At 38.6% G+C, this 16,820-nt stretch overlaps 1 protein-coding gene and 1 non-coding gene across 2 annotated transcripts; both read right to left on the bottom strand.

The window, feature by feature from the left end:
• On the bottom strand, positions 1-16,381 carry LOC132121239 (kinesin-like protein KIF22). Its single transcript, XM_059530445.1, has 13 exons — positions 16,219-16,381; positions 15,857-16,052; positions 13,390-13,517; positions 12,978-13,132; positions 12,374-12,583; positions 9,811-10,204; positions 9,604-9,724; positions 8,125-8,245; positions 2,147-2,321; positions 1,150-1,238; positions 550-771; positions 399-458; positions 1-274 (listed from the first exon to the last, which is right to left on the bottom strand). Exons 2-13 carry the CDS (start codon positions 16,048-16,050, stop codon positions 245-247), a joined length of 1,899 nt encoding a protein of 632 aa, XP_059386428.1. The 5' UTR covers positions 16,051-16,052; positions 16,219-16,381; the 3' UTR covers positions 1-244.
• Positions 12,199-12,335, bottom strand: LOC132121767 (small nucleolar RNA SNORA30/SNORA37 family). The gene has a single exon (XR_009426306.1). It is a non-coding gene; the product is annotated as a small nucleolar RNA SNORA30/SNORA37 family (small nucleolar RNA).
• Positions 16,382-16,820: the final 439 nt, after the last annotated feature.

Here is a 16,820-nt window from a genome sequence, read left to right as displayed (position 1 = left end):
TTTAGTGATGGTGGCATTTATTTGGTGCCACATGATACATAAGTTCATAAAAAAAAAAAAAAAGTAAATACTAAAAAGGAAAAAATAGTATTCAAAAATTACAGAAAACATGGAAAAAAGAAGTCAAGTATACACAGAAAAATAAAGCTGTACAAAATGTTACACGCATTAAAATCTGTAAGAACATCTTAAAAACGAGAAAAAGTGTTCAAATGCTCCTCTTCAGCACAGTGTCTCATGCACTTCACTTTCCCATACTGCTGAGAATATTGGCCTGTGAGGGGGAAAAGAAAAAATAGAAATGGTGTGTGATTAAAGGAAAACTCCTAAATCACAATGTAGTGTGCTTTCCTCCAGACACATTATTAAACGATCCACAGCAGACACAAACCACAAACCTTTATGAAAGAAGAGAAACGTTTAACTGTAATGCATTCGATCTGCTTCAGGTCTTCCACCTACACACAAGGAAAATAAAGAGAAACCTGAATATTAAATCAGCCTCATGTCAAAGTTTGGCACATCACAGGTGAAGAGCCAGACTTCTACCTGTGTGAAGTCCCCATGAATCTCTCTCCAGCCCATGATTAATTTAGCTTTCTTGTCTCCGATCAGCTGCAGGCTCTTGAGATCCTTCAGAGAGCCGGAGTTCAGCGTCTGCAGGATCTTCCTCCTGGACTGCTCTAGTAACGCTGAATCCAGATGGGACTCCCAGTTGACGTCAACAGCTGAGGGAGGATCCGGACCTCCGTTCTCCTTCCCCTGACCAACCTTAGCAGCAGAAAACCTTATTGAATCATGTCAAACGTTCAAGTAAAATCTCTGTTACGGTCAATATACCATCACTTGACAGCTTTTAAAGAAACCGGAGAAATTTCTGTCCCTCCATTGAGTTCAAACTTAAAGTTCATAAAGAGATTATTAAAAAAAAAATGCATATGTAGTTATTAAACTGGATGGATAGAAAACTTCAGCCATCTACTGGCCATGACTGTCATAACATGATTTTACTTCTTCACCAGGCAGCAAAACGGCCCAATACATCATTTTTTTTCTAAATTATTTTATAGGACCCAAATCTCCTGGTCAGAGCACTATTATTATATTTTGTATTATGCACGTGTAAAGAACAACCAGCAGCACACTGACCTCAGTTTGGACACGTTTCTTCTTCTTATCCAAGAACTGAGAGGGTTTACACACCACAGCACACTGCTGCAAGGGCTGCACCTGAGAGACTGAGATGTGTTTGGACAGGAAGAAATGGCTGAAATGTTGTGCTTAAAGGAATAGTTAATCAAAAATGAAATTCGCTGTACATGTACTCAACCTCAGGCCATCCAAGATGTAGATGAGTTTGTAGCTTCTTCAAAAGATTTGGAGAAATTTAGCATTACATCACTTGCTCTTGAACTGAAAAGTTGCATATTTGTACAAAACAAATCCAGAATTCAGACATACTAACTTTAAACAGTTGCTTCTGATCAAAATATTAGTTCATCATCCAGTACTCCAGTTGAAAAAGTCCATCCCCAGTTGTCTCTCACAAAACGGTTTCTGCTTATAAACGGTGCTTGATCTGTGCATATTCTACAAACATGCAGCTTTCGGCTTCACAACACAATAATGGATTGACTGGAGTGGTGTGGATTGTGATGTTTTTATCAGCTCTTTGGACCCTCTTTCTGACGGCACCCATTCACTGCAGAGCATCCATTGGGGAACAAGAGATGGAATGCTAAAATTTCTCCAAATCTTTTCTGATGATGAAAAACTTAACATCTTGAATGGCCCTCAGGCCAGCAAATTTTCAAAAGAAATGTAATTTTTGGGTGAACGATTGCTAAATTTTGATTTCCAGGAAATGCACTCTTAAATGTATCGGTTCAGTTTTCCATCTGGAAGCACAGAAGCTGACAGAAGCAGGATGAGAGCGGGGACAGAGCGGGAAAGCTTTGAGCCCTGAAGGACAAAGCAACTGTAGCATCACAGAAACGTACAGCATACTAACAGCACAAGTCAACAGGCAGAGAGGAAAGAGCAGGAAAAAAGGGTAATTAAACACTAAACCACTTAAATCAATACTGCGTTCTCATGCACAAAGTGTCTCAGGAGGACTAGAAGGATGAAGTTAACCACAACTTACCCTGTAATGGTGTGACAACCGCTTGCTGTTTGCGTGGTTTGGCGACTGTAGACTGTTTTCTGTGCAGTAGGGGAAGATCTGTCTTAAAGAGAAGTGCATCTTTGGACTCGTTCTCATTCTGCTTGTTAAACTTGTTTGCTTTGTCCTCCAGCTCCTTCTGTTTCTCCTTCAACATCTATGGGAAGACAGCAGAACATATTTGAAATCACCCACTGGTTGATGGGAAGAGGTCTTCCAAACTGAGCACTCAAGTACAGTTTGCAGCTGGTATTAGTAATCTGGCCCAATCTGATGAATTCACTACAAGCAGGAAGGATGTGTGTCTCCCTGCTGCTTATTTCAGAGAAACTGCTATGATGATAGGCTTGCATTTTTCAAACTCTTTCAATTCACGGAAATTGAGATAGAAATGTTGTTCTGACGAAGCAATAGAGCCAAATCAACCCTCTATGCACACCTTGTTGATATAATCGCCATTGGCTAGTAAATTTTTTTTAGTTTAGTCGCCAGACTAATATACTTTTACACACACAAACAAATAAATAAATATATATTATACAGGGGTTAAAGCAAAAAAAAATATTAAAAATTCCGGGGGCGGGGCAGCACATGCGCAGCAAGCAATGACTGTGGCAACTTTAACATTTGAAAGGAGACTATGGCAAAGATACTGCTTACTTTATTCAAACTGATTTTCTTTTTCATGAATATATGGTTGACCTGAAGAATGAAAGCTATATCATACAATTGGAAAATTATGAGCTATATCACAGTTTATCAACACTAGGGGTGTGAAAATACACTTAGCTCACCAGATGAGACCAAATACAGATACTTGGTTCACTTCAAGGCAATATTTGAATACTATTTTCAGAGGTGTAAAAAGTAAAAAAATTTTTTACTCAAGTGAAAGTACTCAGTGAATATTTTACTCAGTTAAAAGTACAAGTATCTGGTCAAAATCATACTTGAGTAAAGTAAAAAGTACAACTTTAAATTGTACTCAAGTATTAAAAAAGTAGTACTTTTTTTCTGACAGAAAATACAGAGGAATGGTTAAAGGGAGAGAATGAAAAAAATGCAAATGGAACAGGTCAAACATGTATATTTGGTTCAACAACAACAATTAAAATGAAACCCAACGGAACACCAAAACAATTATAAAAAAATAAATAAAAATAAAAATACAGGGAAAGGGATTAAAAGGAAACTCCATTTCCACCCTCATGCCATCCTATGACTTTTATTTATCAGATGAACACAATCTAAGAGTTTTAGGGGGAAAAAAATTCTCTTTATATAATGCAAGTGTATGGGACATCCAAAAATGAGACTTCAAAAACTATACACAAAGAGAATATGACCGTAACTCATGCAACCCCTCTTAATGAATCACTGTCTTAAGTGAAACGATATGTAAGAAAAATACAAATACCAATATTTTAATATTGACTGTCATGTTCACTTTGTGTGGTTTCTGAAGTGGTCCTGTCCCCTTGGATTATATGGACTAAAAATCTTTGCTTGTGTTCATGTGAAGAAAGAAAGTCATAAAACATCTGGAATGACAGAGGTTCAGTAAATGGCGAGAGAATTTTCATTTTTGGGTGAACTATCCCTTTGAAGATCAAGATGTGATGGAGAGGCTAGAAATATATTCCAGACAGAATACAAGAATGTGTTGAATTAATGAGAAGAGTCATAGAATTAAAACATACAACGTTAACGTTTTAAAAACCACTTTATTTGTGCTGTCTATTCAACGTCACTGTCTAAAAGGACAATTTATCTTTTAAATGTTTATTTGGGGCTTTTAGAGTTTTTTTTTTTAGCAAATATTGATAAATAATTATTTGTGACTAATTCGATTAATGAGAAAAGCATTTAATTATTAAGATTAAAAAATATTCACTGACAGTCCTTATTCCTACTTCATGATTCATATAATGACATTGTAAATACAACTTATCCACCACCTGGTAAGAACATTACTAAACATGAATTACAATTAATTTAGCATTTAATGCTTATTTAAACACTTTTTTGGGAGATTTGTAACATCTAATAAAAATAAAATCCCACAAAAATATTAATTGTATTTAAATTCTCATCACTGATTTTATTTGCACTCAAGTTGGTGCATTCAGCTAATATATTACACAGCCAATGGCTCTATCAAAACAGAACAAATAATGAATAAACTTTTAAGGGCGGGAAAATGCAACTTTGCTACCTCAATATGCTTCCTCAGATTTGATGGTGAACTTTTGAAGCCAGACATTTACCTGATGATAGTCATAATTGAAGTAGAAATATGTGTGTTTGCTGCATGAAAACAATGATCATTAGTTCTCATGTGAGGCACACACGTTTGACCTTCTGTTTACCATATTTAACGTGCATAAGATAAAATAAAAATATAATGTACTTTAAGATAAAATGGTAAGAGGTAAAAAGCACTGTTTTTTTCTTAAGAAATGTAATGAAGTACAAGTACAAGAGTCAGTCTAAATTGTAGTTGAGTAAAGTACAAATCCCCCAAAATAATATTAAGTACAATAATCAAGTAAAATTACTCAAGTATTTTACACCTCTGACTATTTAAGAAATTTTCAATGACAAAATATGTCTTTTTCTCTCGGAAAAGCACACCCACGCACACGTTGACCAGAGGAGAGCAAGACCGCGCACATCAACGCGCTTCATCGGGAGATTGTTGGCAGCACTGCATAGGATTTGTTCGAGAATGTCTCCAAATAAGTGTGTTTTTGGGTGTGAGGGAAAGTTTACCATGTTCAGCTTCCCAAAGAACCCAGCGTTAGAGGGCTGCATTGGGATTGAGTCCCGCCGGGTCCCGCGAGACCCAACGCAAATCTCGCAGGAGCGGGCGGTTTGAATTTTGCTGTGGGCGGGAATGGGCGGCTAAAAAAAACCCACCGCGGGATAGGGAGGTTGCCTAGCGACATGATGGAGAAGATGTCAATAGATGTAGAAAAGAACCTCAAACGAGGTATTTACAGCACAAAAGCTAAGCAAGGAAAGTCTGACATTTGGAGAAGTTTCTCAATTGTGGGAAGACGATGCGTCCGTTGCTTCAGTGCCAAAGCCGATCGATGATGAAATGGCTGAATATCTCAGAGACGCACGGGATTGGGACCGCAGTCGATCAGCAACATTCTCTTCCTCCACAGCAATATTGCAAAGTGATTGATTTGTTAAATTCATTCGTTAACGTTGTTTATTTTATGTTATTTATTAGTGTTTTTTTTTTAGCACAGCCCCTCATTGCCATTTGTTAATTAGGTCAAGAGGCGTGATGATGCCAGTGTTATTGAGCAGGCTGCTTAAGTTTGAATGTTTTTATTCTTATTTGTATTTTTCAAACAGAATACCTGCGACATTTGGCTAATAATTGTAAAACTGCTGTTTTTCATGTAGCCTAGTTTATCATATTATGTATATTTTTTTTGCAAAGCAGTCTTTTTATGTGCAAAGTTTTTGATAAAAACTAAATTATATTTGAATGTATTGTGTTTTGTCTTTTTTTTTTTTTTTACATGCAGGCCAGGGAAACGAAACAACCCCATGAATCTCTTTAAAGTGTAACTAAACCCCTGCTCAGAGCCTGACTCCACCCACTGACAATATTTGAAAAATGTTGAAAAGTGGGCAGATCACAGCGGAGATAGAGGGGACGAACCTAGGGCGGGGCTGAGCAAGTGCGGCGTGATCCTGAGCCTCGCAGTGATGGATTGTTTGACAGCTGCTGTCAGAGACGCTAAAATGGAGAGTGACTGTAATGACGCAAGTAGCTTTGCAACAGAGCGATCATTTGAAGTAGAGGACTTTTCTCCCCCACTTTCACCTAAAGTGGAGGGTGTCGAGGTGTGTTCATATCAATTCGAGCCGCTGGCTCAAACTGCGGTCTTACCTCCCGCACCGCGTCGCTTTTCAGCGCGAGCTGTGTGGAGAAGGCAATTTCCACCTCCATTGCGTTGGAGAAGCAATCCCGTGTAAAACGCAGTTTGCACACTCGAGCTCTAGGCAGGAACTTGCGGTCTTCCAGGCCAAATGCATGCAACCACTGGCGCTTAATTTTAAAGTCTGCTGGTAAACTATGCAGTCCAGCAGTGCTGTTACTACCAGCAACACTACACATACGTACCATCCTGACCACTGTACTAAATACAGATAAATCTACGCTAACTTGAAGATCTAAATAACTATATAATTGCTATGCTTAAGAGATGCTATAATAGTCTATCCTGGTCGTTACCAATACTCGCAATTCCAGCTCCTGACTCACTACAGTGATTTTGATGGTTTTATACTGCCAAGGGCGTGGTAGCTCGTACCAAGGGGCGTGGTGAGCTGGAAACCGCTTACATCACCTGCCACCGCTTACGTCACTTGCCACCGCAACATCCAATAGGAAAAATCAACTGCAGTAGCCACCGTTTAACCTGAAGAGGGCAGCACTCACACGTTTTTACACCATATATTGTAGAATTAAAACACTTTATACTCAAATGTCAAAAAAGTTACTCGAATCTATGAACAGCACTAATAAAGCCCCATTCTTATAGATCATTAACTAAAAAAAGTTGGTTTAGGGTTTAGTTACTCTTTAATAATATTAATACAAATACGTGTTTTTTTTTCCTGCGGGACGGGAGAAGACACAAAAATCAATGCATCTCTATTATTGTGCGGGAATAAATTCTCAGAGTTTTGCGGGTGCGGGCGGTAGTGGACATACATATTGCGGGAGCGGGCGGGAGTGTAACATACGTTGCGGGAGTGGGCGGTAATAGTCAGAAATTCGGCGGGCGCGGGATGAGGAAAACAGTCCCGCGCAGGGCTCTACCAAGCGTTACATGAACAGTGGATACGGTTTGTTTTTCCGGGGCAGCAAGGGAGTGTAGCAAGTGCATTTGTGTGTTCTCGTCATTTCAGTGACTGCACGCCTCCAGGAGCTCGGCTTTTTCCAGAGAGAATCAGAAAGCTGTATTTTTCTTTTATTAATATGATAAAACTAAAGAATTTTTGGAGATATGAAGGATGCAGTACTACTCTATAGGTACTCAAGATTAACATGAGATTATGTGAAACTGTAGGTCATGTACACTAACTTTACAGCGTGATTAAAAAAAGTTTAAATCCATAAAATATTTATATTTAGCCACATGCAGAAACATTTATTTTGAAATCGCGATGCACAATACATGACATATTTAGTCATAGGTTGATGTATTCTCCCGTGTTGGCAAAGGTTTATAAATTATTTACGTTACAAACCTAGATAATGAGATAATGCACTGTTTATCCAGATGAACATTAATTCACATTCAAAGCATAAGTTGCTTAAACAATTACAAAGAAAAAAAACCCCAGCACCATACATATATGTATATTTTAATTCAAAGGACCAAAACCAAATCACAAAAGTAGGCTACCTTCAATTAAAACCATGAGATACAGTGGGATGGGGAAAATCACCTTAAAAGTCTTGAGACATGTTTTTTTAAAAGTTGAACATCTCCACACTGATGCTCTCGTTTCCCGCAATATACTGAATGAACACTGTAGCAGCACCGCATCTACTGGGTTCAACTGGATAGGCTAACAAAAGCATTACAATGCAATGACTCTTACATTGTCACATTTCGTGTGCCACTGATAAGGCTGTCTGACGGCTGACGCAGACCTAAAATTCAAATGCAATGTTTTTGCATTAAAATGTGGATTTTATTTTTAAATTCAACAAATATTCAAAATTCCTCAATTGTTTTTGACAGCCCTAATGTTAAGCTAATTAGCCTCTCACACACATACTGGTGAGTAACATCTAAGAATCTATTAGCCAATGGCTAACGGTAGTTAATAATTTAGTCACCCAGAATAAGATTTAGTTGCATATGCAAGTGATTTACTTGCAATGTAGAGAGTTGCAAATATTGAAAGAGTGTGTACGATACCTGTATTTCTTTACGGGACTGTGCTACAGTTTTGAGCAGGTTGAGTCTTTCCCTCTCAGCAGAGCCCATCATCATCTTCTCCAGGGCCAGGAGTCTATCCAGAACCGATGAATCAGGTGAACTGAAAAACATTTCAACTTTAAGCACATTTACACCAGCCAGACAGCATAAGATTCATATGTATGCATGCGTGTATATATATATATATATATATATATATATATATACATACATACATACATATATACGTATATATACATATATACACACACATATACATATATAGATAGATAGATATTTTAAAGGTGCAATAACCGATTTCTGAAAAATGCTTTTGATCAGTTTCAGACCGAGTCCCAAAACAAACTCACGGCAATTCAGCAGTAAGGGGCGTGTCTAGTAATGATACGGAGAAGACAGTGCACCAAACGGACATGAGTTGATTGACTATAGATTACTGATTTCAGAGGAACAAAACATTAAAACGAAAGGCTACAATCAGTCAAGAGATAGGTCCCGCGTAAATATTGGCACAGCTGTCCAGCGGTGGAGAGAACTCCAGAAGGGGAAGTGAATTGGATGAAGAGGTTGCTTTGTTTCTTTTTGAGAGTCGAGTACATTGATTTTGCCTTTTCATCAAAAAGAGGTTAACTTATAACATTACCCTCCTTGTGGTTAGTCTGCACAAGATTGTTTGAAAGCTTGTTTGCTTTGCGCCGCTTTAAATTCAAAATAAGCATTCAATCTACGTCAGAGCGTCTGAGCACTCATGAATCTTTCTGCAGCGTCGTGAGCAGAGCGGCAAGAGTGATTTTTGATGCTCTCGACGCCGGCGGTGTGAACGCACAGTTAGTGCACCTTCTAAGCAACACTGTGAAGGAAAAAATATATAATATCAATATCAACTATAAATCCCACCATTTAGTGTTCAAGAAAGATTTCTTAACGCAAAAAAAAAGCACAGTTTAATATTTTTGTGGAAATGGCACCTTAAAATTAGTTTTATATTGCACATATTATGGAGTACAAAGTTCAAAACATTAGTTTACTTGAAATAGGAACTATTTCTAATATGATAAAATGTATTTTTACTGTGACCTTTGATCTTACTAATGCAGCCTTACTGAATAAAAGAATTAATTAAAAATCTTGTTGATTAAAAATAACGGTAAGCAATTTTAAATTACTTAATATTATGGTTGATATATTAGTTTTACTTTTCGTGGGTTAACTCATGTACCCCAGTGCGAAATGAAATTAATTTGAAAGCTATTCAGAATTATGGCTTGATCGTCCAGCACTACAGTACATGTGTCCTCCCTACTCATGTCCAGTTAGGCACATTTAGCCTGTGGTCTTTGTTATAGGGAGCTTTCCTTTCAGCACCAGCTACCAAATCATGGCCTACAGCACAAAGCCACGACCTGTTAAAGTGCTCGGACAATAAATTAGTTCACCTGTTGTAGCAAGCTGTCGTACCTGTGTGGATGTATAGGAGGTGATGGAGACTGTTCAGCTTTCTTTCCCTCTTTAAACTTTTTGTTCTGGTGCTCACCAGAACCTCCAGCCTCCTGTTCCTCTCTGGTTCTCTTTACAGTAGCTAGGAGTGAAGGGGTAAAATTATCACCACATACCCTTTCATTATCATCTAGAGAAATAGAATAATAATAATACTGCACTGCTCACTAATCGTAGGAGCCAAAACGGTTTCCCTGACAAAGGGCCGATTGACAATCTGCTTAGACTTGGCGGCGAAGTTAAGGGCTGAGAAGGTGTCAAAGTAGTATTTGTACTCCGGCGCGATGTTTGTGATCATGACCGAATGGGCCGAACCACCCAGAGAGTCCTGCAGCAGACGGGTGAGTTTACTGTCTCTGTAGGGCACGCGGCCCCCAGCCCCTGTGTTCAGAGCGTCCACCACTTTACTGAGGGTGAAGAGGGACAGGTTGATGGCTCCACTCTCTTTCAGACGGATGCCCTGGTTTCCTGTGCGCCGGTTGTCTTCTGATCCAGCCAAGTCAACTAAATACAGCTTTCCTGTTTGTTGTCTGTGTGGCGGCCCACGCTGAGACTTCACTACCTGAGAGAAAAACAAATGCATTTATGTGATTGTTAGTCTTTTGAAGAGGACTGGTAACTTTATAGGACCCAATAAAGTCAGTTTTATTTTTGCACAAACTCTGCTCTAATTTTTCTGGATTCTGTTTTAATAAACTTTTATAATAACAGTGGCCTATAAAATGCATTTAATTAAATGAAACCTGAACAATTCCTTTAATTTTTTGGCAAACAAAGTGCTGCCCATCAGAGGTTTGCGTTTTAAATGAAAACATGGCCAACTAAATTTGCCATTTCTTAAAAAATAATATAATGAGCTATATTATTATTATTTTGACACACACATTCTATTGTACTGCAGCTATAACTTATTTTGATGTTTTTTTTTATTGATGCAGATAGGGCTGTGACGGTTGCCGTGACAACCGCGTCACCGCCGTGGTCGGTTGCTACCGCGGTTGTCTACTGCCACCGGCGGTAGTGCACGTGACGTCACAAACTCTATAGCAAGCATAATAAAAAGTTTTGTATATAAGTGTAATAACTGTAATAGTTGCAAATTCTAAGTCTAGGGTTATTAACAAATTACCTCAAACACAGCGTTTCCTTTAGATATGCAGATTTGAGTGCAGGAAAATACAGTTTATGCATTCAGCAAATTAATTTAGTGTTGGGCGATGGATCTTGTTGGGAAAGCAAATACCGCATCACCGATCTGAAGTCATCTGCATTCATGTGACCCATCAGCGTTTGCACAAGTTCTCGTGATCGCAAACGCTGGCTGGTCAGGTTTGGTGAGGCTTTCTCCAAACTGGCCAAATACAAACGAGACAGCGATGAATAAACGATGGTAACAAGAAATATGGCAACGATTCCTATTTCAAAGAGAGCGCGTTCAGATGAAGAGTTAGTTATTGAGCTTGCTTGGTGGCGGAAAAGTAAACCGGACGCAACACAACCGCGTTGAGACAGGTTTAGTCTGTCTAGTGTCTATACAGGACATTTGAACTCAGTGTCAGTAGCCTACATCACAGACCGGACGGGGATTTATCATGTCATGTTGTGCTGCATCCAGTGTAGCATCACTGATTATAATGAGTATTTTGTCGCGCTGCGTCGCTCGCGTCCATTAGATAGGGGGTATTTAACTTTTATTTAGGCTACTTTCTTGTTTAACTGAATTATTTCTTTGATATTTATTTTAGTGTTTTGCAGGTGGCGTTCACTGACAGAAGTGCTCAAACACGAACTGACGAGTTAAATAGGATGTGTTAGAGGAGTGAGACAGTGCTGGGCTGATTTCTAGACGTGCATACATATAAATATACCCTGTATATAATATATATATAAAATCTATTACATGCATGCACAGTTTAAGTCAGCCTTAATCACCTTTTTTGGTAATTCCATGAATTAACTGACCACGACACTGCTTGCACATAGTTTATTTCGCAGTTTGATATGAAAGGATACGCACAAAGGAAGCGCGCGCCGCCTTTGAGCACGACCGTCCGCGCTCGCTTAACTTGCACCTGATAATAAAGTGAAATGGAGTGCGTGTCTGAAATGTCTCCTGTTCAGTCATTCTGCGACTGAATAAATTCACTTCTTGTCTTGAGAAAAAGTGACGGAAGCAGCAGTTGTGAGTGGGTGGCCATCCCCGCCCCTACGTAAAATAATTTGAATACGTTAAACTGGAAAAAAAATTATCGTCTTCGTTAACGAGCAAATTTTGACACTAATATATTTATACATATATACGTTTTTTTTCTTCTTTTTTTTTTTTTCAAACACCGTGCCACCGGCGGTTGTTGGTCCATGACTACCGCGGTGGTAAAAATCAGCCACCGTCACAGCCCTAGATGCAGACTTCATATTTAACTAGCAGTATTTTGTGCTATAATATTTAGTCACTAGTCTAACGCACAAATAAATTAAGTGTAATGCCCTACTTTTGATTAAGTCAACCAAATTTTGAGAAATTCTGTATAATAAAGTACATTTTATTTTTATGACTAGTGTTCCCTCTCCCAAATACAACCAGCAGACACTGTAAAAGTCTGTGGTATTTGTTTGATGGAGAGATTTCATTTCAGCACCAGCTACCAAATCATGGTCTACCACACAGAGACCAGGACCTGTTAAAGTGCTAAAGGAGAGCTAGAATGAAGAGAAGTGCGCAGGTTCAAACCTTTATGAGGAGGATAGCATGACTGCGGCTGGAGCGCTGGTTGAGTTTCGTAGAGGCCGTGGTGCGGTTTAGACTCGCAGGGATAAAATGAGTGTCAAAATCGGTAAAGGATGAGAGTGGTGTGAGTGTTAGCCCGGGAATGAGGATGTTCCTGTCCTTATCTTCACGGATGGGCAGGTCCTGGGAACCCGGGGACAACAGGTCCAGCACCTACAGACACAAAGTACATCAATACTCCAGAGCAGCTGCCACCGAAATGGGTTACATGTGCACGTGTATATTTATACTTAGAATACCTTTCGACAGTTTGAGGTAAGCTTTTTTTATTAATACTATTATTTAGCAAGGAAGCATTAATCAAAATTGACAGTAAGGTAAATAATGAAAATGTAGAATATGCTTCAAATAAAGTAGAATTTCAAATAAGAGATGTTCCCTTGTTCCTATTTAAATTATACTGAAATATTAACCAGCAAAAACTTTCAACAATTGATAAATATTTCTTAAGTGACAAATAAGCATTTCTGAAGGATCATGTGACACTTAAGACTGGACTAATGGCTGCTGAAAACACACGGAAATAAAATTTCTCAAAACCTCTGACCTTTTCATTGTAGATCTCGAGGTAAGACATCCCAACCGAGTATTCCCAACCATCCAGATCCTTTTTCTGAGCTTCAACCAGTCTGAAGACCTCCTTCACGGCTCTGGTAATAACACCCGGCTGCTCTTGACTGCCAAGCATAGTGTGGGTCTTTCCTGAAGAAATGAACAGGAGTCTCTAAATTGTGAATTGACAATATAACGGCACTTCATAATAATCACATCGCACGAGTTACTAAAGGAATGTCATACAGAAATGTCATGGTTTACACTGAGATAACGATATCACTGTTAACAACATGCACTTTGAAAACCATTTTCAAAAGTTAACCGGCCCTGAAAATCTCACACAGACACCCAGAATAGGAATATCACCTGCAGAGGAAAAGACGACACAGAGGAAAGAGTCATACCTGCTCCAGTGGGTCCATAAGCAAAGACACTGGCGTTCTGACCATGAAGGATGTTAGGGAGGATGGGCTTGACCGAGGTCAGAAACACCTCTTGCTGTGTGGACTGTTCACCATGAAACACATCAAACCTACAAACCAATTTACAGTTTAAATTAATCACTGCAAAAATAAATAGTTCCAAGACTACAATAATAAAAAAACACTTAAAGGGATAGTTCACCCAAAAATGAAAATTATGTCATTAATAACTCACCCTCATGTCGTTCCAAACCCGTAAGTCCTCTATTTATCTTCGGAACACAGTTTAAGATATTTTAGATTTAGTCTGAGAGCTCTCAGTCCCTCCATTGAAGCTGTGTGTACGGTCTACTGTCCATGTCCAGAAAGGTAAGAAAAACATCATCAAAGTAGTCCATGTGACATCAGAGGGTCAGTTAGAATTAGTTGAAGCATTGAAAATACATTTTGGTCCAAAAATAGCAAAAACTACCGACTTTATTCAGCATTGTCTTCTCTTCCGTGTCTGTTGTGAGACAGTTCAAAACAAAGCAGTTAGTGATATCCAGTTCGCGAACGAATCATTCGATGTAACCGGATCTTTTTGAAAAAGTTCACCAAATCGAACTGAATCGTTTTAAACGGTTCGCGTCTCCAATACGCATTAATCCACAAATGACTTAAGCTGTTCACTTTTTTAACGTGACTGACACTCCCTCTGAGTTCAAACAAACCAATATCCCGGAGTAATTCATGTACTCAAACAGTACACTGACTTAACTGCTGTGAAGAGAGAACTGAAGATGAACACCGAGCTGAGCCAGATAATGACTCGTTCACGAGTCAAGAACCGGTTGCATTGGTTTTCGGATCACCAGTAGTTCTCTCTGACAGTTCGATTCAATAAACTGGTTGAAGAAAACAGTTCACCGGTTCTTTTGCGCTCGACGTAATGGCGTCATTGGCGATGACTGCAAGCCTTCGGTTTACCTGGGCTCATAACATTAGCACAGAATCAGTTCAGAATCAATCACCAAAAGAATCAGTTCAGTTCAGATGCCCTGTGTGCCGGTCTGCTTCACGCTGAATCACACATGCGCAGTATCATCAGCTCCTCGGTTCTCGAATCGGACACGTCTGACAGAAACGGTTCTTGACTCGTGAACGAGTCATTATCTGGCTCGGCTCGGTGTTCATCTCTCTCTTCACAGCAGTTCAGTCAGTGTACTGTTTGAGTAAATGAATTACTCCGGGATATTGGTTTGTTTGAACTCAGAGGGAGTGTCAGCCACATTAAAAAAAGTGAACAGCTTAAGTCATTTGTGGATTAATGCGTATTGGAGACGCGAACCATTTAAAACGATTCAGTTCAATTTAGTGAACCGTTTCAAAAAGATCCGGTTACATCGAATGATTCGTTCGCGAACCGGATATGACAAACTGCTTTGTTTTGAACTCTCTCACACAACAGACACGGAAGAGAAGACAATGCTGAATAAAGTTGTAGTTTTTGCTATTTTTGGACCAAAATGTATTTTCGATGCTTCAAAAAATTCTAACTGACCCTCTGATGTCACATGGACTACTTTGATGATGTTTTTCTTACCTTTCTGGAAATGGACAGTAGACTGTACACACAATTTCAATGGAGGGACTGAGAGGTCTCGGACTAAACCTAAAATATCTTTAACTGTGTTCCAAAGATAAACGGAGGTCTTATGGGTTTGGAACAACATGAGGGTAAGTTATTAATGACATAATTTTGCAAATTCGGCAAACTAACCCTTTAAAGGTCCCATGATGTGGATTATTATTTTTTTTTTCATGTTTCCTGAGGTATTAATGTTAATATTAAATGTTAAAAAAACTCGTGAAATTTTCATGTCAGGGGACCTATAAATATAAAAGTATTTTATTTTGCATGTATTAAACATTTTATGCTATAAATTTGTCCTTAAAAAAGAAAAGAAAAAAAGATGCAATCATCTTAAAAAACCCTGCAGACAAACATAACGTAACGTACCAATAAATAAAGCTCAATGCGGTTGAAAAATCGCGTCAAAAGTTAAAGTAAAAAAAAAAAAGCACCTGGCTGGAAATGATTTTTATAAAATTAGAAAAAATAATCTCAAATGTTAAAAACACACCTTGAGAATCAAATCCATTGAGGAAGGAAAGAAACCACTATTAAATATTGTTTTATTAAATTATCTTCAAAATGGACTTAAATCAACTCAAATCGGTAATGTAAACAGTAAAAGCCTTCTTCTTTAGTGTTTTATATGTGTTTCTCTTCATGATAATCCACACAGGCATGTTTAGAGCCAGAGGATTTTAATCGAGAGAAGTTTGATATCAGCACCAGCTACCAAATCATGATCTACTGCACAGAGACCATGACCTGTTAAAGTGCTCAATAATGAAGGCGACAGAAACACTCAAAGTGCAAACTTGAAGGATCATGACTGACTGGTACTGAAGCGTCTCAGTGGCGTTCCTCCAGTTGATGATCTCCAATTTCTGGGGCCCTAAACCCCTAACACAGGGCCCTTCTCTCTTCTCATCCTGCGGCTCCATGTAGGGCCTGAGCCGAACCGCCACTCGAACCCGAGAGGTCCGTCTGGATCCAGCAGCTCCATCGCTCACAGCAACACGCTGTGCCATTCCTAACATCAAACCATTATACTCGTCATCATCAAAAACACGCTTATAAAAACACTGGATGCAAATATACTCGAGTTTTCTGAATGTTTAACTCCGTGACGCATTGACGTGTTCACTTTCCAAAAGCAACACACGGACATAATAATAAAACAAATACATTAAACTTACCTACTGTGTTATGTAACTGTTAATCCACGTTTCGGTTTATATAATCTGTTCTCTGGAACAATATAAGATTTTTGATAAACTAGTTTTAGTCAATACATCACCACTAAACTCCTCAAACAATGGCGTCTGTCGGGCAAAGGGCGAAGCACGGTTATTTTCAAAAGATGAAAACCCCGCCCCCTTCACTAGATTTAACCAATCAGCGCACCCGACTCCGTGCGCATGCCTCCTTCTTTCAAACAAAAGCGTTGTGACGCCATCATTCGGCAGTATATTGGAATAACACAATATATATTTTTTTAAATCAGAAATCCAATACAAATGTTCGTTATGCAAGAAACAACGCTATTAAATATCTGTAATATTACAAAATAAATATAACATTTTTCTATCCACCAATGCATTGCACACAATAAATCGAGAAAACAGTAAATAAAATGAAGCATTAATTTATAAAAGAGTTACTTTATTAAAAGCTTGCTTTCTTCAGGTAATGTACAGCATAAATATGCCTTTTCTCTATTCACACACCTTCAGACATCTTACAGTGATTACTATATGAGTGTGCCAGTTTTATACATATATATATATATATATATATA

The sequence above is a fragment of the Carassius carassius genome, chromosome 39, assembly GCF_963082965.1.
Source record: "Carassius carassius chromosome 39, fCarCar2.1, whole genome shotgun sequence".
Lineage (NCBI taxonomy): Eukaryota > Metazoa > Chordata > Actinopteri > Cypriniformes > Cyprinidae > Carassius > Carassius carassius.
This window is presented reverse-complemented; position numbering and strand designations above follow the sequence as displayed.